At 45.0% G+C, this 26,965-nt stretch overlaps 2 protein-coding genes and 1 long non-coding RNA gene across 3 annotated transcripts in view; 2 read left to right on the forward strand and 1 right to left on the reverse strand.

The window, feature by feature from the left end:
- LOC145504747 (NBPF family member NBPF20-like) overlaps positions 1-26,965 on the forward strand; it is a 532,650-nt gene that overhangs the window by 234,999 nt on the left and 270,686 nt on the right. The window contains exons 69-81 of the mRNA XM_081486053.1: positions 122-297; positions 1,550-1,601; positions 2,486-2,700; positions 3,931-3,982; positions 4,625-4,800; positions 6,053-6,104; positions 6,989-7,203; positions 8,434-8,485; positions 9,128-9,303; positions 10,556-10,607; positions 11,492-11,706; positions 12,937-12,988; positions 13,630-13,805. Coding sequence (XP_081342179.1) covers positions 122-297; positions 1,550-1,601; positions 2,486-2,700; positions 3,931-3,982; positions 4,625-4,800; positions 6,053-6,104; positions 6,989-7,203; positions 8,434-8,485; positions 9,128-9,303; positions 10,556-10,607; positions 11,492-11,706; positions 12,937-12,988; positions 13,630-13,805 — 1,661 coding nt within the window. The remainder of the gene's footprint in view (positions 1-121; positions 298-1,549; positions 1,602-2,485; positions 2,701-3,930; positions 3,983-4,624; positions 4,801-6,052; positions 6,105-6,988; positions 7,204-8,433; positions 8,486-9,127; positions 9,304-10,555; positions 10,608-11,491; positions 11,707-12,936; positions 12,989-13,629; positions 13,806-26,965) is intronic.
- On the forward strand, positions 14,672-26,837 carry LOC145504757 (NBPF family member NBPF4-like). The gene is made up of 5 exons (XM_081486074.1): positions 14,672-14,863; positions 15,654-15,820; positions 19,330-19,557; positions 21,562-21,761; positions 25,700-26,837. Exons 1-4 carry the CDS (start codon positions 14,730-14,732, stop codon positions 21,750-21,752), a joined length of 720 nt encoding a protein of 239 aa, XP_081342200.1. The 5' UTR covers positions 14,672-14,729; the 3' UTR covers positions 21,753-21,761; positions 25,700-26,837.
- Positions 22,693-26,965, reverse strand: part of LOC145504772 (uncharacterized) — a 35,763-nt gene continuing 31,490 nt past the window's right edge. Inside the window, exon 4 of the long non-coding RNA XR_014052471.1 lies at positions 22,693-23,116. This is a non-coding gene — a long non-coding RNA (uncharacterized LOC145504772). The remainder of the gene's footprint in view (positions 23,117-26,965) is intronic.

The following is a 26,965-nucleotide window of genomic DNA, read 5'->3' on the forward strand; positions in this document are numbered from 1 at the left end:
TTTTCTCCCTGTCATGGATCAGACCCTTGGCTTCACCACTCAAACATTCCATCAAAACCAGATAGGACTGTACAGTTTCTGATAAGTCTTGGCTTAGTCTTTTGCCGTCCCTCCCCACCAGGTTCAACAGACAGCTGCCACAGATGATAGAGAATGGAGTCCCACAGGACTCTCTAGATGAACACTACCTGACTTACTCAGTTCTTGCTGACCTGTCAGACTCCTTCTGGCCTTATCGGAGCAATGCCATCTTCTCACCTGAGGACGTGGATGTGTCTTATGCTCGGGATGTAACCAGTGAGTATTTTCTTGTGATAGAACTCCACCTATATGCCCAGGTAGACTCTGTACGCTTCGTACTCCCCACCTCTGCGGTGCTGAGGTTTGTCATCCCTGTTGGAAGCGCTGTAGACAGTGATTTGGATGAGACTCTGTGGTAGAGTTTTAAGTACAGACATCAGGTGGGTCAGGGAGCTCTCATTCATTTTTTGGCTCCGGGCTTGTCTCTGTCACCCTGACCCCAGTATCAGGCATTTGACACAAAGCACTTGTGACAACTCTCAACCACCTCAGCTGGAAATCCACAGGAGGTGTCTGTCAGAACTCGTTTGGAGCCAGTGTGTTGTTCCCCGCAATGAGTTAAATTTTTGTCAATGTTCGTGGCCTCTCCAGAAGTGATGACAGACTTGCCTCTTTATAAGGAGAGGTGATTTCCATCATGTGTTTTACTGCGCTCAGCCCCAGTCTCCCTTTTCTCGATGTTGGCAGGTCTTAGCTAAGATGGTATCTGACACCAAGACAGACACAACTGTCCCATTGCCTTGCTTGGATGTTTCCATGAAGTAAGGCTGGGCTCTGGCAGTTCCTCCAGCTTCAAATGGTCATGGTTTCTGTGTAGCACCAAAGATTCTTTTTGATTTGAAGGTTAATAGATTTCACTGGGCTTCCCTGGTGGCTCAGATGGTAAAGAATCTGCCCGCAATGCAGGAGACCCAGGTTCAATCCCTGTATCATGAAGATCCTCTGGACAAGAGAATGGCACCCACTCTAGTATTCTTGGGTGGAGAATTCAATGGACAGAGAGGAGCCTGGTGGGCTATAGTCCATGCGGTCACAAAGAGACCGCCACTACTGAGCGGCTAACGCTTTCACAATTCACCCATCACTCTAGTCTCAAGTATAAATTCCTCTAAACCATCAACAACCACATAGTCTGATGGGACCAAGCAGCACTATAGAAATAATTCTAGAAAATAACTCAGCTCATTTTCTAGCATCTCTGTGGAAAATACATTTTTAAGTGCTTCTACAGACTCAGAACGAAGGCTGTTGGGAGAGATACCAGATCAATCAGCAAATTTCCTCGATGGGTCTGGAAGCAGTCCAGTCTAATTCTCATACGACTTAAGTGTCCTAGAATATCTTTGCTAAAGAATTATGTTCTTACAATTAGAATATTAAGGTCCCTGTTGTATATGTGTTTCCTGAGTAGATATGTGTGAGATCTGATTTGCTTCTTATGACCTGCTGTCTCTGAATTTCCTACTAGACAATGAAAACGATCACAAGCAAGTGAGTGGACAAGAGCTCTCATTTCCCAGGTAATTTGAAAATCTGTGGGCTGTGAATGTCAGTGGTGACAGCAGGAGACCTCAGATCCAGAGAAAAATAGAAAGTACTCTATGTAACTCTTTCATCTATTCATGCAGCAGCAAGTATCTCTTTAGTAGTGTTGTCTATTTATGTTTCACAAGTTTGTGCGTTTCAGTTTTTCAATCCTTCAAGTTTAGTAATGTACAGTGAGTTGTCCCAGGTGAAATAACTAAACCTGGGAGTTCCTGTATTCGTGTGTTTTCTCCTGAGTGGGTAAAGTAGGGTGAGAGCCTATGGGTCTTACACTGGTTTGGCATCAGCATGTTGGTAAATATTTGATTTCAAGGGAGGAAAATCGAACGATATTCATATTACAACAAAATATTGAAAAAAATAGTTCTTGAAGGCAGAATATCTAGTCTATACCTCCTTTTTCTCCAACTCTGAAAAACTGATCTTGAAGCTATATTTGTGCCAAGAAATATTTTAAAATTGAATGGAATAGAGTCCAAACTCAAACACATCTTTAACTTCTTAAAAGCTGTGTTCACTTGGACACAGGATATCCAGATCAATACAATCTGTGCAGAAAAGTCTGAACCACTGTCCCTGCCTTCTGTGTGTGCTGGGGGTGGTGACGTTAGCATGTAGGGAAAATTCCATCTCCTCCTTCAACCGCTGGTTGTGTGCCCAGTGCCCAGAGAACCTGCTGTCTCTCTCCTACCCCATGGCACCCACACTCCACTCCACATCAGGAGGAGTTACTTCCCTCCTTAAGGGGACTGCTCTTTTGCTTTCTGTGAGCAAACTCAATGCCTGTCATGAAAACCAGCCAGATAGCTTGGGGTCGAATCCTCTTAATTTTCTGTCATCCCTTCTCCACCTGACACAGCGTGAACTTGCTGGATGTTGAAAAGAAGGTGGTGTTCCAGCAATCCCAAGATGAATGTGTTTCAGTACCTTCCACTCTCCAGGAAGGTTCTGCCTGCAACCAGCCTTCCAGTGATGGAAAATTTGCATTTGATGAAGAGAATGTGGAGTCTGCCATGGATGGAGCCTGTGGTTGCTCTCATGCTGAAGAGGATGAAATTTCGACTGGTCTCCCAGGTAGTCTTCGATATATCTGTTAGTCTACTCTGGGAGAATGATCCCGTTTGATAGACCCTATGCTTCCATACTGAAGCCTGATTTGAACCAGACTCTATAGTTGCATTTAAAATGAGACATTCTATGAATGAACTTTTCTAAGTTCCCTGTCATGGTTGTCCCTGGGGTAAACCACTCTACCCAAGGTGGTCCAGCCAGACTCACATGAACCTTAGCAATTGTGGCACAGGAGGTACAAAGGCTTCCTAATTTTGAATGAACCTCTTATCTCACAGGAAATGCTTTAATTGTCATTTCTGGGTAATGTCCCTGCGTTCCTACACCTGTCCAAGGCTTTTTGCAGTCTTGTTTATTTCTTTGGAGGTGTCACGACTTTCGTTCACGTCTGTCAACCCATAGCCTCTCTCTTTTCCTTGGACTTATCTTGTTCGAAGTTTCTGATAGCAGAAGGTAATGCGCACTGTCAGTTTTTGGTATGTTTCTCTGAGGTAACGGAAAAGGCAATGGGAACCCACTCCAGTACTCTTGCCTGGAAAATCCCATGGATGGAGTAGCCTGGTAGGCTCCATGGGGTCGCGAAGTCCATGGGGACACGACTGTGCGACTTCACTTTCACTTTTCACTTTCATGCATTGAGAAGGAAATGGCAACCCCCTCCAGTGTCTTGCCTGGAGAATCCCAGCGACGGGGGATCCTGGTGGTCTGCCGTCTATGAGGTCGCACAGACGGACACGACTGAAGCGACTTAGCAGCAGCAGCAGCAGCTCTGAGGGAAGACAGGGCCCTGGAACTTCCCAACCTGATGAATGGCCTCTGTTTGCAGCTTTGAGATTCATTTGACTTGATGGTGTGTGGATTCCACTCCCATTTAATCTCAGTGTGAAATCACTTATCCCATTAATAAACAACATTTCAGATGAAAAAAGCCTGAGTATTATAGCAGGCTGAGGATATAATTAAGTTGTTCCCCAGGAACTGTGGGGAAAAGGATATATTTAGCTGTTTGCACAGACTGGGGATCAGGATACTCTGCCGATGACATATCATATCAAGGAAATTTGTCCAATGGCTCAAGAAGGAAACCCAGTGCCTTCTTCTGAGGCTCATTCTAGGGCCTCCTGGATTATTTCTGTCTCAATAGCCTGTTACCACATTCTGAAGATAGGCACAGGATTGGGCGTTTTGGAAAGGCATTTGCCTGACATAACTCTTCTGTTAATTTCTTTGCAGAAAACCAGAATGGTCACGATGACCTGAAAGGAGCAGCGGTTGGGGCCCCGAGGTAATTTTGAATATCTGTGGGCTCCTGTACAGTGATAACCTCTGCAGACCTCTGATGCGGGGAAAGACAGAAAGTGCTGAATATATTGTGTCGTCAGTTTTGCCCACCACTATTATTCTTTTTCATAATGTTCTCTGCTTTCACTGTGGTACTTGTATTGTTTCCAATTTCTTATTTACTGGTCAAGTTTCAAACCCAAGTCAGTCGACCCAGGTGAACTAAGTCAGAGTGATTTTTTTGCACTCAATTTTTATATCAGGTGTGGTTTCTAGAGTGAGATGCATATCTGCTATATGTTTGGTGTTAGCATGCTGGCATGTGTGTCATAGTAATGTCAATGCCATGTAAGTGGAAGTGTGAAAGCCACTACTCCGTGTCCCTGTATGTGAGGCGTGACTGTACCATCACAGAGAAATCTGTCTGTTCATCAGCCTGTTATTTGGTCAGACCACTGAGCACCTACTGCTTTTTCTCTCTTCTGCCCCTGTAAAACCACGCTGTGTCTCACACACAAAACAGAGTTTTCTCCCTGTCATGGATCAGACCCTTGGCTTCACCACTCAAACATTCCATCAAAACCAGATAGGACTGTACAGTTTCTGATAAGTCTTGGCTTAGTCTTTTGCCGTCCCTCCCCACCAGGTTCAACAGACAGCTGCCACAGATGATAGAGAATGGAGTCCCACAGGACTCTCTAGATGAACACTACCTGACTTACTCAGTTCTTCCTGACCTGTCAGACTCCTTCTGGCCTTATCGGAGCAATGCCATCTTCTCACCTGAGGACGTGGATGTGTCTTATGCTCGGGATGTAACCAGTGAGTATTTTCTTGTGATAGAACTCCACCTATATGCCCAGGTAGACTCTGTACGCTTCGTACTCCCCACCTCTGCGGTGCTGAGGTTTGTCATCCCTGTTGGAAGCGCTGTAGACAGTGATTTGGATGAGACTCTGTGGTAGAGTTTTAAGTACAGACATCAGGTGGGTCAGGGAGCTCTCATTCATTTTTTGGCTCCGGGCTTGTCTCTGTCACCCTGACCCCAGTAGCAGGCATTTGACACAAAGCACTTGTGACAACTCTCAACCACCTCAGCTGGAAATCCACAGGAGGTGTCTGTCAGAACTCGTTTGGAGCCAGTGTGTTGTTCCCCGCAATGAGTTAAATTTTTGTCAATGTTCGTGGCCTCTCCAGAAGTGATGACAGACTTGCCTCTTTATAAGGAGAGGTGATTTCCATCATGTGTTTTACTGCGCTCAGCCCCAGTCTCCCTTTTCTCGATGTTGGCAGGTCTTAGCTAAGATGGTATCTGACACCAAGACAGACACAACTGTCCCATTGCCTTGCTTGGATGTTTCCATGAAGTAAGGCTGGGCTCTGGCAGTTCCTCCAGCTTCAAATGGTCATGGTTTCTGTGTAGCACCAAAGATTCTTTTTGATTTGAAGGTTAATAGATTTCACTGGGCTTCCCTGGTGGCTCAGATGGTAAAGAATCTGCCCGCAATGCAGGAGACCCAGGTTCAATCCCTGTATCATGAAGATCCTCTGGACAAGAGAATGGCACCCACTCTAGTATTCTTGGGTGGAGAATTCAATGGACAGAGAGGAGCCTGGTGGGCTATAGTCCATGCGGTCACAAAGAGACCGCCACTACTGAGCGGCTAACGCTTTCACAATTCACCCATCACTCTAGTCTCAAGTATAAATTCCTCTAAACCATCAACAACCACATAGTCTGATGGGACCAAGCAGCACTATAGAAATAATTCTAGAAAATAACTCAGCTCATTTTCTAGCATCTCTGTGGAAAATACATTTTTAAGTGCTTCTACAGACTCAGAACGAAGGCTGTTGGGAGAGATACCAGATCAATCAGCAAATTTCCTCGATGGGTCTGGAAGCAGTCCAGTCTAATTCTCATACGACTTAAGTGTCCTAGAATATCTTTGCTAAAGAATTATGTTCTTACAATTAGAATATTAAGGTCCCTGTTGTATATGTGTTTCCTGAGTAGATATGTGTGAGATCTGATTTGCTTCTTATGACCTGCTGTCTCTGAATTTCCTACTAGACAATGAAAACGATCACAAGCAAGTGAGTGGACAAGAGCTCTCATTTCCCAGGTAATTTGAAAATCTGTGGGCTGTGAATGTCAGTGGTGACAGCAGGAGACCTCAGATCCAGAGAAAAATAGAAAGTACTCTATATAACTCTTTCATCTATTCATGCAGCAGCAAGTATCTCTTTAGTAGTGTTGTCTATTTATGTTTCACAAGTTTGTGCGTTTCAGTTTTTCAATCCTTCAAGTTTAGTAATGTACAGTGAGTTGTCCCAGGTGAAATAACTAAACCTGGGAGTTCCTGTATTCGTGTGTTTTCTCCTGAGTGGGTAAAGTAGGGTGAGAGCCTATGGGTCTTACACTGGTTTGGCATCAGCATGTTGGTAAATATTTGATTTCAAGGGAGGAAAATCGAACGATATTCATATTACAACAAAATATTGAAAAAAATAGTTCTTGAAGGCAGAATATCTAGTCTATACCTCCTTTTTCTCCAACTCTGAAAAACTGATCTTGAAGCTATATTTGTGCCAAGAAATATTTTAAAATTGAATGGAATAGAGTCCAAACTCAAACACATCTTTAACTTCTTAAAAGCTGTGTTCACTTGGACACAGGATATCCAGATCAATACAATCTGTGCAGAAAAGTCTGAACCACTGTCCCTGCCTTCTGTGTGTGCTGGGGGTGGTGACGTTAGCATGTAGGGAAAATTCCATCTCCTCCTTCAACCGCTGGTTGTGTGCCCAGTGCCCAGAGAACCTGCTGTCTCTCTCCTACCCCATGGCACCCACACTCCACTCCACATCAGGAGGAGTTACTTCCCTCCTTAAGGGGACTGCTCTTTTGCTTTCTGTGAGCAAACTCAATGCCTGTCATGAAAACCAGCCAGATAGCTTGGGGTCGAATCCTCTTAATTTTCTGTCATCCCTTCTCCACCTGACACAGCGTGAACTTGCTGGATGTTGAAAAGAAGGTGGTGTTCCAGCAATCCCAAGATGAATGTGTTTCAGTACCTTCCACTCTCCAGGAAGGTTCTGCCTGCAACCAGCCTTCCAGTGATGGAAAATTTGCATTTGATGAAGAGAATGTGGAGTCTGCCATGGATGGAGCCTGTGGTTGCTCTCATGCTGAAGAGGATGAAATTTCGACTGGTCTCCCAGGTAGTCTTCGATATATCTGTTAGTCTACTCTGGGAGAATGATCCCGTTTGATAGACCCTATGCTTCCATACTGAAGCCTGATTTGAACCAGACTCTATAGTTGCATTTAAAATGAGACATTCTATGAATGAACTTTTCTAAGTTCCCTGTCATGGTTGTCCCTGGGGTAAACCGCTCTACCCAAGGTGGTCCAGCCAGACTCACATGAACCTTAGCAATTGTGGCACAGGAGGTACAAAGGCTTCCTAATTTTGAATGAACCTCTTATCTCACAGGAAATGCTTTAATTGTCATTTCTGGGTAATGTCCCTGCGTTCCTACACCTGTCCAAGGCTTTTTGCAGTCTTGTTTATTTCTTTGGAGGTGTCACGACTTTCGTTCACGTCTGTCAACCCATAGCCTCTCTCTTTTCCTTGGACTTATCTTGTTCGAAGTTTCTGATAGCAGAAGGTAATGCGCACTGTCATTTTTTGGTATGTTTCTCTGAGGTAACGGAAAAGGCAATGGGAACCCACTCCAGTACTCTTGCCTGGAAAATCCCATGGATGGAGTAGCCTGGTAGGCTCCATGGGGTCGCGAAGTCCATGGGGACACGACTGTGCGACTTCACTTTCACTTTTCACTTTCATGCGTTGAGAAGGAAATGGCAACCCCCTCCAGTGTCTTGCCTGGAGAATCCCAGCGACGGGGGATCCTGGTGGTCTGCCGTCTATGAGGTCGCACAGACGGACACGACTGAAGCGACTTAGCAGCAGCAGCAGCAGCTCTGAGGGAAGACAGGGCCCTGGAACTTCCCAACCTGATGAATGGCCTCTGTTTGCAGCTTTGAGATTCATTTGACTTGATGGTGTGTGGATTCCACTCCCATTTAATCTCAGTGTGAAATCACTTATCCCATTAATAAACAACATTTCAGATGAAAAAAGCCTGAGTATTATAGCAGGCTGAGGATATAATTAAGTTGTTCCCCAGGAACTGTGGGGAAAAGGATATATTTAGCTGTTTGCACAGACTGGGGATCAGGATACTCTGCCGATGACATATCATATCAAGGAAATTTGTCCAATGGCTCAAGAAGGAAACCCAGTGCCTTCTTCTGAGGCTCATTCTAGGGCCTCCTGGATTATTTCTGTCTCAATAGCCTGTTACCACATTCTGAAGATAGGCACAGGATTGGGCATTTTGGAAAGGCATTTGCCTGACATAACTCTTCTGTTAATTTCTTTGCAGAAAACCAGAATGGTCACGATGACCTGAAAGGAGCAGCGGTTGTGGCCCCGAGGTAATTTTGAATATCTGTGGGCTCCTGTACAGTGATAACCTCTGCAGACCTCTGATGCGGGGAAAGACAGAAAGTGCTGAATATATTGTGTCGTCAGTTTTGCCCACCACTATTATTCTTTTTCATAATGTTCTCTGCTTTCACTGTGGTACTTGTATTGTTTCCAATTTCTTATTTACTGGTCAAGTTTCAAACCCAAGTCAGTCGACCCAGGTGAACTAAGTCAGAGTGATTTTTTTGCACTCAATTTTTATATCAGGTGTGGTTTCTAGAGTGAGATGCATATCTGCTATATGTTTGGTGTTAGCATGCTGGCATGTGTGTCATAGTAATGTCAATGCCATGTAAGTGGAAGTGTGAAAGCCACTACTCCGTGTCCCTGTATGTGAGGCGTGACTGTACCATCACAGAGAAATCTGTCTGTTCATCAGCCTGTTATTTGGTCAGACCACTGAGCACCTACTGCTTTTTCTCTCTTCTGCCCCTGTAAAACCACGCTGTGTCTCACACACAAAACAGAGTTTTCTCCCTGTCATGGATCAGACCCTTGGCTTCACCACTCAAACATTCCATCAAAACCAGATAGGACTGTACAGTTTCTGATAAGTCTTGGCTTAGTCTTTTGCCGTCCCTCCCCACCAGGTTCAACAGACAGCTGCCACAGATGATAGAGAATGGAGTCCCACAGGACTCTCTAGATGAACACTACCTGACTTACTCAGTTCTTCCTGACCTGTCAGACTCCTTCTGGCCTTATCGGAGCAATGCCATCTTCTCACCTGAGGACGTGGATGTGTCTTATGCTCGGGATGTAACCAGTGAGTATTTTCTTGTGATAGAACTCCACCTATATGCCCAGGTAGACTCTGTACGCTTCGTACTCCCCACCTCTGCGGTGCTGAGGTTTGTCATCCCTGTTGGAAGCGCTGTAGACAGTGATTTGGATGAGACTCTGTGGTAGAGTTTTAAGTACAGACATCAGGTGGGTCAGGGAGCTCTCATTCATTTTTTGGCTCCGGGCTTGTCTCTGTCACCCTGACCCCAGTATCAGGCATTTGACACAAAGCACTTGTGACAACTCTCAACCACCTCAGCTGGAAATCCACAGGAGGTGTCTGTCAGAACTCGTTTGGAGCCAGTGTGTTGTTCCCCGCAATGAGTTAAATTTTTGTCAATGTTCGTGGCCTCTCCAGAAGTGATGACAGACTTGCCTCTTTATAAGGAGAGGTGATTTCCATCATGTGTTTTACTGCGCTCAGCCCCAGTCTCCCTTTTCTCGATGTTGGCAGGTCTTAGCTAAGATGGTATCTGACACCAAGACAGACACAACTGTCCCATTGCCTTGCTTGGATGTTTCCATGAAGTAAGGCTGGGCTCTGGCAGTTCCTCCAGCTTCAAATGGTCATGGTTTCTGTGTAGCACCAAAGATTCTTTTTGATTTGAAGGTTAATAGATTTCACTGGGCTTCCCTGGTGGCTCAGATGGTAAAGAATCTGCCCGCAATGCAGGAGACCCAGGTTCAATCCCTGTATCATGAAGATCCTCTGGACAAGAGAATGGCACCCACTCTAGTATTCTTGGGTGGAGAATTCAATGGACAGAGAGGAGCCTGGTGGGCTATAGTCCATGCGGTCACAAAGAGACCGCCACCATTGAGCGGCTAACGCTTTCACAATTCACCCATCACTCTAGTCTCAAGCATAAATTCCTCTGAACCATCAACAACCACATAGTCTGATGGGACCAAGCAGCACTATAGAAATAATTCTAGAAAATAACTCAGCTCATTTTCTAGCATCTCTGTGGAAAATACATTTTTAAGTGCTTCTACAGACTCAGAACGAAGGCTGTTGGGAGAGATACCAGATCAATCAGCAAATTTCCTCGATGGGTCTGGAAGCAGTCCAGTCTAATTCTCATACGACTTAAGTGTCCTAGAATATCTTTGCTAAAGAATTATGTTCTTGCAATTAGAATATTAAGGTCCCTGTTGTATATGTGTTTCCTGAGTAGATATGTGTGAGATCTGATTTGCTTCTTATGACCTGCTGTCTCTGAATTTCCTACTAGACAATGAAAACGATCACAAGCAAGTGAGTGGACAAGAGCTCTCATTTCCCAGGTAATTTGAAAATCTGTGGGCTGTGAATGTCAGTGGTGACAGCAGGAGACCTCAGATCCAGAGAAAAATAGAAAGTACTCTATATAACTCTTTCATCTATTCATGCAGCAGCAAGTATCTCTTTAGTAGTGTTGTCTATTTATGTTTCACAAGTTTGTGCGTTTCAGTTTTTCAATCCTTCAAGTTTAGTAATGTACAGTGAGTTGTCCCAGGTGAAATAACTAAACCTGGGAGTTCCTGTATTCGTGTGTTTTCTCCTGAGTGGGTAAAGTAGGGTGAGAGCCTATGGGTCTTACACTGGTTTGGCATCAGCATGTTGGTAAATATTTGATTTCAAGGGAGGAAAATCGAACGATATTCATATTACAACAAAATATTGAAAAAAATAGTTCTTGAAGGCAGAATATCTAGTCTATACCTCCTTTTTCTCCAACTCTGAAAAACTGATCTTGAAGCTATATTTGTGCCAAGAAATATTTTAAAATTGAATGGAATAGAGTCCAAACTCAAACACATCTTTAACTTCTTAAAAGCTGTGTTCACTTGGACACAGGATATCCAGATCAATACAATCTGTGCAGAAAAGTCTGAACCACTGTCCCTGCCTTCTGTGTGTGCTGGGGGTGGTGACGTTAGCATGTAGGGAAAATTCCATCTCCTCCTTCAACCGCTGGTTGTGTGCCCAGTGCCCAGAGAACCTGCTGTCTCTCTCCTACCCCATGGCACCCACACTCCACTCCACATCAGGAGGAGTTACTTCCCTCCTTAAGGGGACTGCTCTTTTGCTTTCTGTGAGCAAACTCAATGCCTGTCATGAAAACCAGCCAGATAGCTTGGGGTCGAATCCTCTTAATTTTCTGTCATCCCTTCTCCACCTGACACAGCGTGAACTTGCTGGATGTTGAAAAGAAGGTGGTGTTCCAGCAATCCCAAGATGAATGTGTTTCAGTACCTTCCACTCTCCAGGAAGGTTCTGCCTGCAACCAGCCTTCCAGTGATGGAAAATTTGCATTTGATGAAGAGAATGTGGAGTCTGCCATGGATGGAGCCTGTGGTTGCTCTCATGCTGAAGAGGATGAAATTTCGACTGGTCTCCCAGGTAGTCTTCGATATATCTGTTAGTCTACTCTGGGAGAATGATCCCGTTTGATAGACCCTATGCTTCCATACTGAAGCCTGATTTGAACCAGACTCTATAGTTGCATTTAAAATGAGACATTCTATGAATGAACTTTTCTAAGTTCCCTGTCATGGTTGTCCCTGGGGTAAACCGCTCTACCCAAGGTGGTCCAGCCAGACTCACATGAACCTTAGCAATTGTGGCACAGGAGGTACAAAGGCTTCCTAATTTTGAATGAACCTCTTATCTCACAGGAAATGCTTTAATTGTCATTTCTGGGTAATGTCCCTGCGTTCCTACACCTGTCCAAGGCTTTTTGCAGTCTTGTTTATTTCTTTGGAGGTGTCACGACTTTCGTTCACGTCTGTCAACCCATAGCCTCTCTCTTTTCCTTGGACTTATCTTGTTCGAAGTTTCTGATAGCAGAAGGTAATGCGCACTGTCATTTTTTGGTATGTTTCTCTGAGGTAACGGAAAAGGCAATGGGAACCCACTCCAGTACTCTTGCCTGGAAAATCCCATGGATGGAGTAGCCTGGTAGGCTCCATGGGGTCGCGAAGTCCATGGGGACACGACTGTGCGACTTCACTTTCACTTTTCACTTTCATGCGTTGAGAAGGAAATGGCAACCCCCTCCAGTGTCTTGCCTGGAGAATCCCAGCGACGGGGGATCCTGGTGGTCTGCCGTCTATGAGGTCGCACAGACGGACACGACTGAAGCGACTTAGCAGCAGCAGCAGCAGCTCTGAGGGAAGACAGGGCCCTGGAACTTCCCAACCTGATGAATGGCCTCTGTTTGCAGCTTTGAGATTCATTTGACTTGATGGTGTGTGGATTCCACTCCCATTTAATCTCAGTGTGAAATCACTTATCCCATTAATAAACAACATTTCAGATGAAAAAAGCCTGAGTATTATAGCAGGCTGAGGATATAATTAAGTTGTTCCCCAGGAACTGTGGGGAAAAGGATATATTTAGCTGTTTGCACAGACTGGGGATCAGGATACTCTGCCGATGACATATCATATCAAGGAAATTTGTCCAATGGCTCAAGAAGGAAACCCAGTGCCTTCTTCTGAGGCTCATTCTAGGGCCTCCTGGATTATTTCTGTCTCAATAGCCTGTTACCACATTCTGAAGATAGGCACAGGATTGGGCGTTTTGGAAAGGCATTTGCCTGACATAACTCTTCTGTTAATTTCTTTGCAGAAAACCAGAATGGTCTCGATGACCTGAAAGGAGCAGCGGTTGGGGCCCCGAGGTAATTTTGAATATCTGTGGGCTCCTGTACAGTGATAACCTCTGCAGACCTCTGATGCGGGGAAAAACAGAAAGTGCTGAATATATTGTGTCGTCAGTTTTGCCCACCACTATTATTCTTTTTCATAATGTTCTCTGCTTTCACTGTGGTACTTGTATTGTTTCCAATTTCTTATTTACTGGTCAAGTTTCAACCCAAGTCAGTCGACCCAGGTGAACTAAGTCAGAGTGATGTTTTTGCACTCAATTTTTATATCAGGTGTGGTTTCTAGAGTGAGATGCATATCTGCTATATGTTTGGTGTTAGCATGCTGGCATGTGTGTCATAGTAATGTCAATGCCATGTAAGTGGAAGTGTGAAAGCCACTACTCCGTGTCCCTGTATGTGAGGCGTGACTGTACCATCACAGAGAAATCTGTCTGTTCATCAGCCTGTTATTTGGTCAGACCACTGAGCACCTACTGCTTTTTCTCTCTTCCGCCCCTGTAAAACCACGCTGTGTCTCACACACAAAACAGAGTTTTCTCCCTGTCATGGATCAGAACCTTGGCTTCACCACTCAAACATTCCATCAAAACCAGATAGGACTGTACAGTTTCTGATAAGTCTTGGCTTAATCTTTTGCCGTCCCTCCCCACCAGGTTCAACAGACAGCTGCCACAGATGATAGAGAATGGAGTCCCACAGGACTCTCTAGATGAACACTACCTGACTTACTCAGTTCTTCCTGACCTGTCAGACTCCTTCTGGCCTTATCGGAGCAATGCCATCTTCTCACCTGAGGACGTGGATGTGTCTTATGCTCGGGATGTAACCAGTGAGTATTTTCTTGTGATAGAACTCCACCTATATGCCCAGGTAGACTCTGTACGCTTCGTAGTCCCCACCTCTGGGGTGCTGAGGTTTGTCATCCCTGTTGGAAGCGCTGTAGACAGTGATTTGGATGAGACTCTGTGGTAGAGTTTTAAGTACAGACATCAGGTGGGTCTGGGAGCTATGCTGTCTTCTTCATTCAGGTGGAGCCTACGGGTCCGGCCCCAAGTTAGGTCATGGCTCAAGGCTATTGTGACACACTCACTCACTTGTATGTGTGCAGGTGTCCGGAGATGACTGTTTTTTCCTGACTCCAATGCAATGTCTCTTCTTGCCCACAATGCTCCCATCTCCATACCCACGTGTCCCTGGAATTTCTGTGCCTTTCCAGAGGCGCTAACAGCCTTAATGATTTGTTGCTTCCCTGGTGTCACTGCTGTCATCCCCGGTGTCTGTCTCCTCTAAATTGCTTGTCTTAGCAAACCAAGCATCTGGACCCCAGGATGCAAAGAGCCCTCCCATCACCTTGCTTGTATGTTTCTGCAAAGCACGGCAGAGCCCTGGCATTTTCCCACCCCATGAATGACTGAAGGTTCCGTGTAACAACTAGGATTCATGTGATTCTAGGTTTTGTTCATTCCACTCATCATTCTGCTAAAGTAGTCAGCTTATGATGAGAAAGGCCTGAGTATGACAATATTCTGCTCGATTGCTGTGGGCTATTCCCCAGACTCTGTGGGGAAGATGAATCTTGAACTTTTTACTCAGACTTGGAAGAGGATACTGTGGTGAGAATCTACCAGGGAAGGGAGATCTGGCCTGATGGCTCTGAAAAGCAAGCCAAGGAGAGTCTGAGAGATCCAACTTGAGGCATCTGGCATATCCTCCTTAAATAGCCTGTCATCGCAGTGCTGATATTGTCGTCCCCATGGCAGTATTGGACAGTGGATTATTAATTTACACAATGAGATCTGCTAAGTGTTTCTCAACTTGTCTGAATTTATCCACAGAAAATCTTGCTGATCTGGAGGACAAGGAAGATCAAGACATCATCTGTTCTAGGTAACTATGGAGAAACATGGGTCTGACATCAGTGGTGACATTTGGTCATCTCACATGCAGGGGAATCAGAAAGCGCTGAACATGCCTATTTCTTCCATTCAGACAACCACAAATTGTCCCTGGAACAAGGTTGTCTGTTTTCACCCTTCATGAATCCCTCTCAATGATAGTAACTTGCAATCAGTTGAAGCAGGGCTACTGATCAGCCACAGGATTTCTTGGACTCCTCTGTTCTCTCCTTCTTATGAAAACCAGCATGCGATACTTATCTGCCTCTGTCTTTAGTGTTATGACCTTGGCAGGTATTTCATGACAAGGTAGTATCTAGGAAACAAAAATTCATGTCACATTGCAGTATTAAAAATATTGGTCTTGGAGACAAGATTTCCAGGAGTCCATTATGATGCCAGAGCTGGTATTCATTTGGATGCAGCATGTAAATTTCAACAAAACTTATGGTGTATTTGAAGTCACCTTTATGTTCTGAGGACGTGTGTGACATGACTGTGTGTCCTGGGGTGGCTCATTTTCCTCCTGAGCTCATTTCTTCTCTGTGCTCAGAGCATCTCATGCTCACTCTCCTTCACTCTCTCTCCCTTTCCCTTTGCAAGCGCCTTCAGACCCCAGATGGGAGTTGTGGGTGGGGGGGATTGTTATACCTCCTTTAAGGGGACTCCCCATTTGTTTTCTGCAACCTCTCCCTTAACCCTCCCACCAAAACCAGCTGTGGCTCTAGGTTGACTAATCCCTCTTGTTTAACCATCTGCTCTCCCAACCCCTCAAATCTCAGTATGGATCAGCTCGTGGTAGAAGAGAATGAAGTCCAGCCGGACTCACTGGATGAATGTTACCTGGCTGCTTCTAGTGGCCATCATCTGACAGGTTCCTGTCATCCTTATAGAAGTGCCTCCTTCCCAACAGAGACAAGAGAAGATTTCTTGGATCTAGGTGTAAACGGTGAGTACTCCCAGACAGGTTCCTAGGCTCAGGTTGATTAGAACTGTGTTCTCAGTTTCAATTTTTAAAAGGCATCTCGAGCCTTTGCATTCTTCTTGCCCCAGGCTGCCGTCTGTCACCTGAACTTATCTCATCAGCACAGGCTTCTGGTATCACGTCAGACCAGAGAGGGCAAGTGGAGGGATCAGGGCAGAATCTCAGCTACCACTGTCTCACCTGCAGGAATTTGTGTAACAGAGCTCTTTTGATCAAGATAAGAATCCTTGTAGTCATGACATTTTGTTGCGAATTTTATTTCTTGAAGTTTCTGGCAAGTTCTCTGGCTTTTCATTCATGATTGCAATCTGCTCCATATTTGTAGCATGTTCTATTGTTCCCCAGCTCTAGATTCTTACCCCTGGGCTGCCAAGCTCCCTCTGAAGCATTTAGATACTAGCTCCTGAACATCAAATCTGCCTATGCCCTGTCATTTCCATGAAGCCAAGTATCTGTCTCTGTTGTTCCATCCTCAAGAGACACCCTTGTGTTTCATCCTTTGTGCAGCCAAAAGGAGTCTTCCACGTGCGGGTTATAGTTTCAATGTTTTATGCAATCTCAGTGGCATAACCGCATGGAAACTATCCATAACCTGTGTATCTGATAGGGGTATTGAGCTAATTTATGAGCCAGGTCCCCTTGGGTAGCAGTTCGTAGGGTATGGAAATGAAAACCTAGTATGAAATCCTTCTTGAGCTATTTTTTGACTTTTTCTTTAGGAGAAGTATTTTTATTGTTAGGACTTTGATTCATAAGATCATCTTGATTTCTTATTTCTCATTCTTCCCTGAGGAGCAGAGAAGCAAAGGCTTTCTCAGGATCACAGTAGTTCGCAAACCCGAAAGGGAACACACAGTTATTGTGCCCCTGTTGCCTGCCATGCTCCTTACTAAGTGAGCTCCAAGCGCACTACACCCCATTCAGCCCTCCCAGGCACCCTCTCAGGTGCCTGTGGTGTCTCATAGCGGAGCCGAGGGCGCTGAGGATCAGCAAGGTCCCTTCACTTGCCCCAGACTCCTGGCCACTGGCGGGTGGGACACTGACCTCTCCTGGGCCTGACTCCCTGGCTCAGGCTGTGTCCTCTCCTCTCAGTAGTTGGACCATCCGTGACTAAGAGAGGATGTTGCTCACCTTTTCCTCTTTGCCCCGACCAAATGATTTGCAGCTATGTTAATCTTCAACATCAAGTTGCCAGAGGGCTGCAGAGAACCCCTGTGGTCCCTCACTCAGACCTGCCAGCTCCCTATCCCTCTGTGCACTCTGTCCTGAGAGCAGAGCCAGCGGCTCCTCCAGCCCCTCCAGGTGGAGCCACAGCTCCACGGGGCTCTCTGGAGAATCAGCCAGGGTGAGAGTCCACACCTGTCCCCACCTCCTGCCCCCAGGTCACCTGCTGTCACGATGGGTCCAGGGACACCTTGAATTTGGCTGTGCTGAAGCCATTAAAAAACTGTGGAGCTCTATCTCAGAAACACTGACAGCCGGGTGTGGGTTCCTGTGAAGGGGATGAGTGAGGCTCAGACATGTGTCTCAGAAGTGAGATGTCAGTGATACGGCCCAGTCCTGCGAGTCCATTGTACACAGTGGGCCGGGAAAGGCCAAATCCCCACAGATGGATTGAGATGGATGAATGGAATATCTAAACTATACAGGGATCCATCCTGTGTCTTGAGTTTCATGATAACCTGAGTCCAGTGTGGATAGCTATTATGCAGCCATGTGGGTACAAGTAGTCAGGTCTACCCCATCCTCTCTGTACAAGGAGAAACCCTGCAGAAACAACACAAACACCTGATTTTTAAATTACAACTTGATCTTCTATTGGAGGACTTTCCCCACACTAACAATATTGGGCAGAATTGTTGATGTTGGATAAAATGTTCGGTTATTTTATATTCTGTCAATGGAAAGAATACTCAAAGCATAGGTCTAATAAAACCCATTCTCAAGAAAAGACAAAGAAAATTAGATGATGAAGTTACACAACGATAATTAAAAACAATCCTAGACATTGATTCAAAATAACATTGGAGAATGAGGGGATATGTAGTTTTGACAGTTCTTTCAAACACCAAATTTTATACGAGGATTTACCCTTTACCCAATATGAATTATCCTAAAATCTGATCAAGTGTCCTAAAATAGGAGGATGAATGATTAATGAACTTTGCCTGATGGAAATATGAAGGGCACACCAGACTGAGAGAAGTGCTTTTGGAAAAAGCCCCGGAAGCTCGCAGAGGCTCCTGGTGCAGGGCTGGGGTCAGAAAGGGGCCAGCCTGAGTCCTGGGAGGATTTGCAGAGGGAGTTGTGGGCAGTGATGTTGCAGAAGAAAGAGGGACTAGAAGACAGGAGCACTGGAAAGGCGAGTGAGGAGGTTAGATCTGTGGAGCAGAGAAGGGAGGATGAATTTCCATCAACTGAGGAACATGTGATAAAACAGGATTGGGGGGTGATAAGACAGGTGACCTTTGAGAGCGTGGAGAGGACTGAATCAGAGAAAACAGTTAGAAGGAGGTTGGATGAATCTTTGAGGAGAGTCAGACACAGATGCTGTCTGGAAGACTTAAGAGATAAGAGATCCATGAGAGACAGTTAAACAAACCTTGTTGAGGGTGCAGATGCATCAGCAGGAGGTGAGAGGAGAGCCCCACAGCAATGTAGAGCAGGCCCTGGCGGCTGTGACCTCACATGAGCCTGACCTGGACCTGAGGAGGGTACTTGATATCTTTGGTTAGCCCGCGTTCTGAGACTATGTCCTCATTTCACAGTAGAAATAGAAACAGATTTCATTAGGAGCACTGTCCAGGCACCAGTGGAGGAACGTGTATTGAAGGAGTATACATTGTGTCTCTCTCTAAAGAGACACAGGCGTGTTTCCAAGAGGGTCTCAGACCTCTTCTCCACTAGTCCTAGCTGCTAATACCATGCACCCCCCAGTCTGCTCCATGTGGAATAGATTTTCTTCTATATATACATGTATGGTTGAGTGAAAGCAGAGGCAAAAATTTCAAGCAAGGAAGTTCAAAAGGGTCTGGCGTGTACTCTCTCTTTCAGCTCAAATTCTAGTAGTACCTGAAGCCTTCAGGCCATATGTCTCTCCCTGTTCTTTTATTCCTGTGGGCAGATATCAACAACTCTTTCTCCCCCCATGCCTAGAGGCTTGTCTAGATCCTTTTCTCTAGGTTACAAGACGGAGGCTAAGAACAGAATACGAGGCTTGACCTCCTGTGTCACCCAAACCCTCTAGACTCAAGTGTCTGATTTCTCATTTCAAGAAATTGCAGCCTGGCACCTGCCTTCTCACCACCCCAGTCACAGCCAGAAATATGGCATCTTCTTCACATCGATGTCTGCCTTTGTTGTCTGGGTTTCTGGGTGGTTTCACTCATGGGCAAGGACGGTAGAAATGGGTGTCCAGAGAGGACTTAGCAAGGAAAAGCTTCCACTGGTCCTGAACCCTCCTTTCTTTTCAGGTGACCCCTGGGTGGACTGTCACCAGGGGCCTGTGAGTTTCCCAGGGTCAGAGGTGCAAACTCCACAAGCACAGCTTCAGGAAAGCACCCACGTGACCAATTGTCTGCAGCGGCAGCTGGACCAGCACTTTGACTGTGGTGACAGCAAAGCCATGCTTGGTCTTTCTTCCACCACCCAGGGCTTTCCCACCAACCCTGATTCTGGAAACCAAGGACCACTCTTTCTGGGTAAGAAAGAAAAGGGGATTCGAAAGCTCTGGTCCATGTACTGGTCATCACACAGCTGTGGGTGAAGGAGGCAGAGGGCCTCTCCCATGCCCGCTGTCGGCCCAGTTGAAACCTGTGACCCTCTACCAGAATGAGGTGAGCAAGAACCTGGGCCTCAGGAGCAGCTCAGCCTCAGGCCCTGGTTCTGCATATTCCTGCTTGTTTAACTGAGCCACGTTGTTTATCTTCCTAGGTATTTACCTCTCTCGTCCCTCATCTGAACACTTGAAAAATTCTCTCCTTTGCATGATTGTTGGGAATTGTAAACAGCATAATGTCCAGAGTGTCTGATTCACTAAAATTTGTTTGATAACCACTATGAATATAGAATATCTAAGCGTTGTGTCTTTCTGGTGCTTTAACACTTACAAAATCATTGCACAATGGTTGTTTCCTCTATGGTAGCATAGGCTTTATGGTCTACCCTTTCTCTAGACCCCATCTTCCCTTGCTTTCTCAGAAAGGTAGCTTGGCAATGTTTTCCTCTTCGTTCAACATGTGTCATCAAGGCGATTTACTCCTGTTGGGTGCTCTCAGTAACAGTGTATTAGCAACATTCAGTAGGAGTGTAAACACTGGCCCTGCAACTCAGTCCCATGTTTGCTTTTCATATCCAATTGATTTTCCTCATTGTACCTTCATTTTAGAATAAAGGGCTACCCTCATTTCTGAAGTGCACCCACCTGTCCCTTTTACGATACTCCATTTAAGTCCTTCTCTCCACTCATCTCCATGTCCGTCTCCTAGTTTTCCTCTCCTCTGGGTCCACATCTGTTCAAATTTCCTTAAAAGAGCTTTCAGACCCTCACATCCATTTCATCTGGGACGTATTCATCCTTACCCTCCATTGCTCTCCACATCGTCCCCTGGACCCTGACTCGACCTGGTGCTCATCCCTCAGGCTGTGGCCTCATCTGAGGAATAAGGAGAGACCCATGTCCTCAGGTAGAGGTGAGATAAGAAGGAGACGCCTTGTGGCAGCATGGAGAGTCTCAAGGAAAGTGCCCAGGGAGGGCCGGGATGCAGAGCCTGACAAGAGCCACTAGGTCTTGCGGTGTTTCTTGTCTTCTCTTCCCTCTCGTGTCTCCTTTTCTTGTGCTTGGCCTCCCACATTCTCAGCCAAGACTGAACCTCACTGGCTCGGTCACTCTGTTTCCTGCTCACCTCCCACGGAGTCCTGAGCATAAACCCAGGCTTCACAGCAGATTTTGCAGCAAAGGGTAGTTTTAATGCCCTTTACTTTCACACCCCTCCACACTGTGGCTCCCACCCACTGCTCATATCTCCTAGTTCCTGTCACCAAACAGAGCTTCTTGCTCCTTCTTCTTATTTTTCTATTTTGTTTTCCAAGTTCAACTTATCAGGAAGCCAATAGAATGACCCATTCAATAGCTCCAATCCTTCACTCATTTATTCCATCACAAACACACTCACTTGTGAGTCTTCTTCCATTTTTATCATATCGTCTATGTCTTATTTAAATTATATATACATATCATATGTAGTGTGTTTACATATATATGAAGTCTATATTCATGCACATTAAAAATCCTTCCAATTTACACTTCCCCACTTCTTTTCTCTCATGAGGTTTTCCTTCAATTTTGACTTTGCTTCATCTCTTCCCAGCCAACAGTGCAAACTGCATCCTGTAGGAGTTTCTTGCCTTTGTCTTTTCTACCTAGGAATTTCTGTTGTCATCCGTTTTATTCTTCTTGGCTCATTTTTGGCATCCGGAAGCATGTTTGCCCTGTGGCACACTTAACAATCCTGGGTAGTATAAGGAAGATCAGCAAAAAAGAAAATATAAAACTATCCCCATTGTCTTCACCTACCCATGGGCTTTCAGATGGCCTTTCTTGTTCCTGGACACTTTCTGTACCTGATGTCCTCCTTGGGTGAAGGAGTAAGTCTTCGTAAATCATGATTAACAATGGATCCTGTTGGTTGTGGTTTTATCTTCAGAGCTGGATGCTTCCATCAGAATGAAGAACCCTCCCAAGCTGGAAGGTGAGGGCGCCGCAGCAGGCGCACACGTGCATCCAGTGTGTAGCAAGATGAAGTGCTTAAGTGTCCTGAAGGAGAAGATTATCAAAAGAAAACTGCTGTTTGGCAAGTGGAGACTGGCATGCAGATTCCCTGGCCTTCAAGCTTAGGGAACAATGGTAATTCCATGTACTTCTACCTTATGCTCATTATCTGTTGTGGCTAAATCTCCCACTAATTGTTCTCTTCCTCATTTGTTCACTCAACAGCTGACACTACCTCTGTGTGGTCTTTCCTCTCTTTTCCATGGGGGCTGCCACCCTGCAGTGCCCTTCCATCTCAATCTCCTCTTTCCACTCGGACCTCTACTGTTTTCCCACTGCTGCCATCCTCATATTCCCTCTGACCTTTCCTATTAGCCACAAGGAAGCCCAGATCCGTGGTCCTCCTCATCAGAATAGCAGCATTTAAGCCACTGAAAACATTGGCCTTAAATCACACACATGCTTGGTTTCTTCACCTTACTTTCCCTGCCCCTGCCTCCAAGTCCACTGCCTCTTTCTTTCAGGATCGTGTCTTAAGGAATCACTCGCATGTGAGTTGGCTTCTGGAGGAAAGTAGCTAGGACAGCCCTTAACCCTCAGCTTTTGCACCTGAATAAGAAACACTGGAACTGAAGGAAAAGGCCTTCATTACTAAAATAAGATAAGACCCTGGGTCATAGGTAGGAGTGCTGCACTCACCTGAGTCATGACTCCCCACAGCCTCTGATAGGCAGAACTTTGCTAATGTGCAGGGGACTTGCAGGAACTCCCTGGAGCTGGCATTAGGTGGAGGACAGTAAATGGCTCCCTAAAGGGACTTTGGGGGAAAGGAGATACAGAAGCCAGGTTTTCAAAATACATAGGGCATGAGATGGACAGGTATTCAGACCTCTCCAGTTTACTCACATGATTCCTTCTCCATATTAGTAAAAGCCCAGAAAAATGAGCTGAGTTGAAATCTGAGGCCAGGGAATGTAGGACAGCATTGTACTGAATTAACTTTGGGCCACGTTTATGAAGACCCAGGGAGATACATGCGAATAAAGATAATCATTGCTTCAGACAATGCAATTGAGAAAGCCAATTATTTATATGCGAGTAACAGAGAAAGACCAAAACATCTTTAGGGCCAGTGGAGAGAAGTCCATGTTGGATTAGAAGGAGAAAATAAAAAGACTGGTGTGAAATAGTGTAGGTGGTCTAGTGTGTAGTTCTAAATCATGCTGTTGTAAAATGAAAACGGGTTGAGTTTTGAGGTAACATGGATGCCTACACCCAATCCATTGAAATTCTGATTTTAAAGTTCTGGGGATGAGCTTTGGATATCAAAGCTCTGCTAATATGCCTCAAGGATTAGAAGGACTGTGGATCTGATAGGATATAAGGAACCAATATGGCAGTGGCCTATGAGTGGCTGCTTCCTCAAAAAGCTGAATAGTAACAAGTAAGGGAATTTGCATTTTTCTCTCAACAGAACTGTTTTGTAGAGCCTGGAGAAGAGAAAAGAGAAAAAAAGAGACGTAGATAGTTAAGTTAGATATATAATCTCTCTGTTTGGATTCAAGTTTCTCACAATTTTTATAGTAAAAGATACAATAAAACAAAGAAAAAAACATTACATAGACCCCAAAGTATAAAATCAACCCCCACCTTGCCACAAGAATAAAATTTAGTGTTTCCTTTTCTACTGTTAAAATGCCACATGCAGTTAGCTATTCACTAAACTTGTTTCACAGACTACTAACTGGCTCAGAACAGCAGATTCGACAAGTTATTTTTCATGGAATCTATCCTTTATGCAAAAGCCCCATAATGAATATTAGGCCTTATCCTGCTATATTGATCCTTTGACATGCCCTTCTGTCAGTTCAGTTAAGTTGCTCAGTTCTGTCCAAATCTTTGCCACCCCATGGACTGCAGCATGCCAGGCTTCACTGTTCATCACCAACACCCAGAACTTGCTCACATTCGTGTCCATGGAGTCGATGATGCCATCCAACCATCTCTTCCTCTCTTGTCCCGTTCTCCTCCTGCCTTCAGTCTTTCCCAGCATCAGGGTCTTTTCTAAGGAGTCAACTCTTCACATCAGGTGGCCAAAGTATTGAAGCTTCGGCATCCGCATCAGTCCTTCCAATGAATATTCAGGACTGATCTCCTTTAGGATGGACTGGTTGGATCTGCTTACAGTCCAAGGGACTCTCAAGAGTCTTCTCCAACACCATAGTTGAAAAGCATTAATTCTTCAGCACTCAGCTTTCTTTATGGTCCAACTCTCGCATCCATACATGACTACTGGAAAAACCGTAGCTTTGGCTAGATGGACCTTTGTTGGCAAAGTCATGTCTCTGCTTTTTAATATGCTGTCTCAGTTTCTCATAACTTTTCTACCAAGGAGTAAGCGTCTTTTAATTTCGTGGCTGCAGTCACCATCTGCCGTGATTTTGGAGCCCAAGAAAATTACATCTGTCTCTGTTTCCATTGTTTCCCCATGTCTTTGCCATGAAGTGATGGGACCAGATGCCATGATCTTCTTTTTCTTGAATGCATAGTTTTAAGCCACCCTTTTCACTCTTCACTCACTTTCATCAAGAGGCTCTGTAGTTCCTCTTCGCTCTCTGCTAAAAGGGTGGTGTCATCTGCATATCCCAGGTTATTGATATTTCTCGCGGCAGTCTTGATTCCAGCTGTGCTTCATCCAGCCCAGCATTTCGCATGGTGCACTCTGGGTATAAGTTAAATAATCAAGGTGACAATATACAGCCTTGACATACTCCTTTCTCAGTTTGGAATCAGTCCATGTTCCATGTCCCGTTCTAGTGATGCTTCTTGACCTGCATACGGGTTTCTCAGGAGGCAGGTAACGTGGTCTGGTATTCTCATCTCTTTACGAATTTTCCATAGTTTGTTGTGATCCACACAGTCAAAGGCTTTGGCCTAGTCGATAAAGCAGAAGTAGATGTTTTCCTGGATGTTTTTCTATACACCAGCATAAAATACTAGTAGAGACTCTTTCTTTGAGAAAAGTTTGAGGAAAAGTTGATGAGAATTTAGGATAACTAAACTGAACCCTCTTTCACTTCAGAGTTTTATTTGTGTAGATGTCAAGGATATTCCTAGAAATGCCTTAAGGAAGATCCAGCATGAAATCACCTCCATAGCATTTTGGTGTCCATGGGATGCAAATGGGTTGAGACACAGTGACACTCCCTGCTCTCTTTTCGCTAATTTTATTTTGAGTTTCCCCTTTCCATTCATTCATTCCTCAGTCATTCCTTTCCATTCATTCCTCAGTCTCTTTGGAGCTGGATTTCCCTGGAAAGCCTTATTCCTGCCCAGGAGGATGACCAAACAGCCTCTATTAACTGTTGACTCCTCCAGATGGGAGCTTTTCCCCTTCTCCTCTCCCTTCCCGCAAATATATAGGAAGGGCCTGTGGCCTGGGTTGTCAGTAACAAGTCATGTGGTTTTGGATAGTCCTTAGACCCTTGAAAACCTAGCTCCTCCTCTGTAAATTATGAAACTGGACTTGGATACATTCTGAGGTCCCTATTGGTGCTCACATTCCAGGAGTCTCCGGTAGCCTGCTTCTCCTCCTCAGAAGGCGGGGCTGCAGAGGTAAGAAGAGGGTGTCTTTCTCAATTGAGGATCCTCTGCTCCCATAGCAGTCTGTTTCTAATTGTGTTTGAGGGATGCTCAGCACATCCATCCCTGAACGTGTGGGAAAGCATACAGATGAAGGGGATTCAAGAGTGAAATGACCGTTGAGTATTGAGTGGTAGGGATCCAGATGAGGCTCTGAAGAAGCTCTGAGCTGAGATATCCCCAAGCACAGGTGGGGTGAGGACAAGGGTCCTTAGATGCTGCACCACAGGCTAGGTGAAAGTTCAGGGAGGTATTCCTTCGAAATCATGGACCTCACTTTCCTCTCCAGCCAGCCTGTGGCTCTCCCTTCAGCTCGTCCTGTCAACAGGAGCTCTGTCTGCCCCTGGCCCCAGTCACCATGTTGCCATCCCTCCAGGCTCAGCAGGATCTAACAAAGACTCACATTTCTTCTCTCTGTCTGTCTTTCACAGATACCAATTACGTTAGGAACTAAGAAAAGATATCGTCAATTTGAGAAACCACACTATAATATGTACCTTTTCCATTTGATGAAAAAAAAACTCAACCACAGCAACTCAATTTCAACCTCAGCAACGCCAGAGGGATCCTTTCCTGAGAACGAACGTCCCAACCAACGACCACTCTCCACACTCCAAGGGACAGAATTGATGGGAGTAATCCCAGTCATCAGCCTCCGCATGTAATCCTCAGTAAGGTGATCGATGCTTTGATGGACACACAGTTTGGAAAGACCTTAACTCTTGCTCTTCTAAATATTCATCCTCCACACACCAGCATGGGAACAATTAGAAGAAGACAACATATCAACCCGGTCATTCTTTGCCACCGGATGGACTGTGTTCAAAGCAGACAGCATTTACTATACATTGTTCTTGCTTCAAGTGTTTATCCTGTGTTTAATATTGAGGTAGATACCAGATAACTGCAGAATTTAGACTTTGAACCAGACAACTGGCCTGTCTTTTTTCAAACAAGTCGATGTTTGCCCCAAAAAGACAACCACAAAAAGGAGACGAGATGTTGTAGGTTCCAAAGGACTGAAAAGATTGTGTTCCTGTATTTCTTTAGTCCTTTGGAACCTCAAACATCTCCTCACCTTTTTGTAGTTGTCCTTGATGGTCGTGACATTGACTTGTTTGCAGAGGATTGGTCAGTTGTCTACTCAAAGGTCTACCTTTTGCAGTTGTCTGATCATTTCCTCATGATTAAATTCAGGTAAACCCTGTTTGCCAAGAACACATCTAGCACATGCTGTGTGCTTCCTAGCGCAGCCTGTTTGGAGGTTAAGAGTGTCCACTTTACCTGTCTCCACGATTATTATTTTAACATTGAACACTGTTATGCAGAGGCTGATAAGATCTGTTCATTGAAAAGGCAGATTTTGTGTCTGTAATGAGTAATTTGATTAGTGGGCTTTTGAGAGTGTATGAATATCGTATTCTATGGTGCTCCTTCTGTAAAAAGTTTACCATCCTTTATTGGTCCCTGATGTGTGTCAATTTCATATCTGTGGTATAGCCAGCATTGTGCTATGGAAAAGACAATCCCTACCCCTAACATATTATTAAAAATATTTTTGAGTTTCAACTTAAGCTCATGCTTTTTTAAAATTCAGTGTTATAATCCATTATTTTCTTAAATGTATTCTTAATTGGAGGCTAACTGCTTTAGAATGTTGCGTTGGTTTCTGCCATACAACAATGGGAATCAAACAT

This window comes from Giraffa tippelskirchi, chromosome 5 (assembly GCF_054371585.1).
Source record: "Giraffa tippelskirchi isolate mGirTip1 chromosome 5, T2T-mGirTip1v1.2.pri, whole genome shotgun sequence".
NCBI lineage: Eukaryota > Metazoa > Chordata > Mammalia > Artiodactyla > Giraffidae > Giraffa > Giraffa tippelskirchi.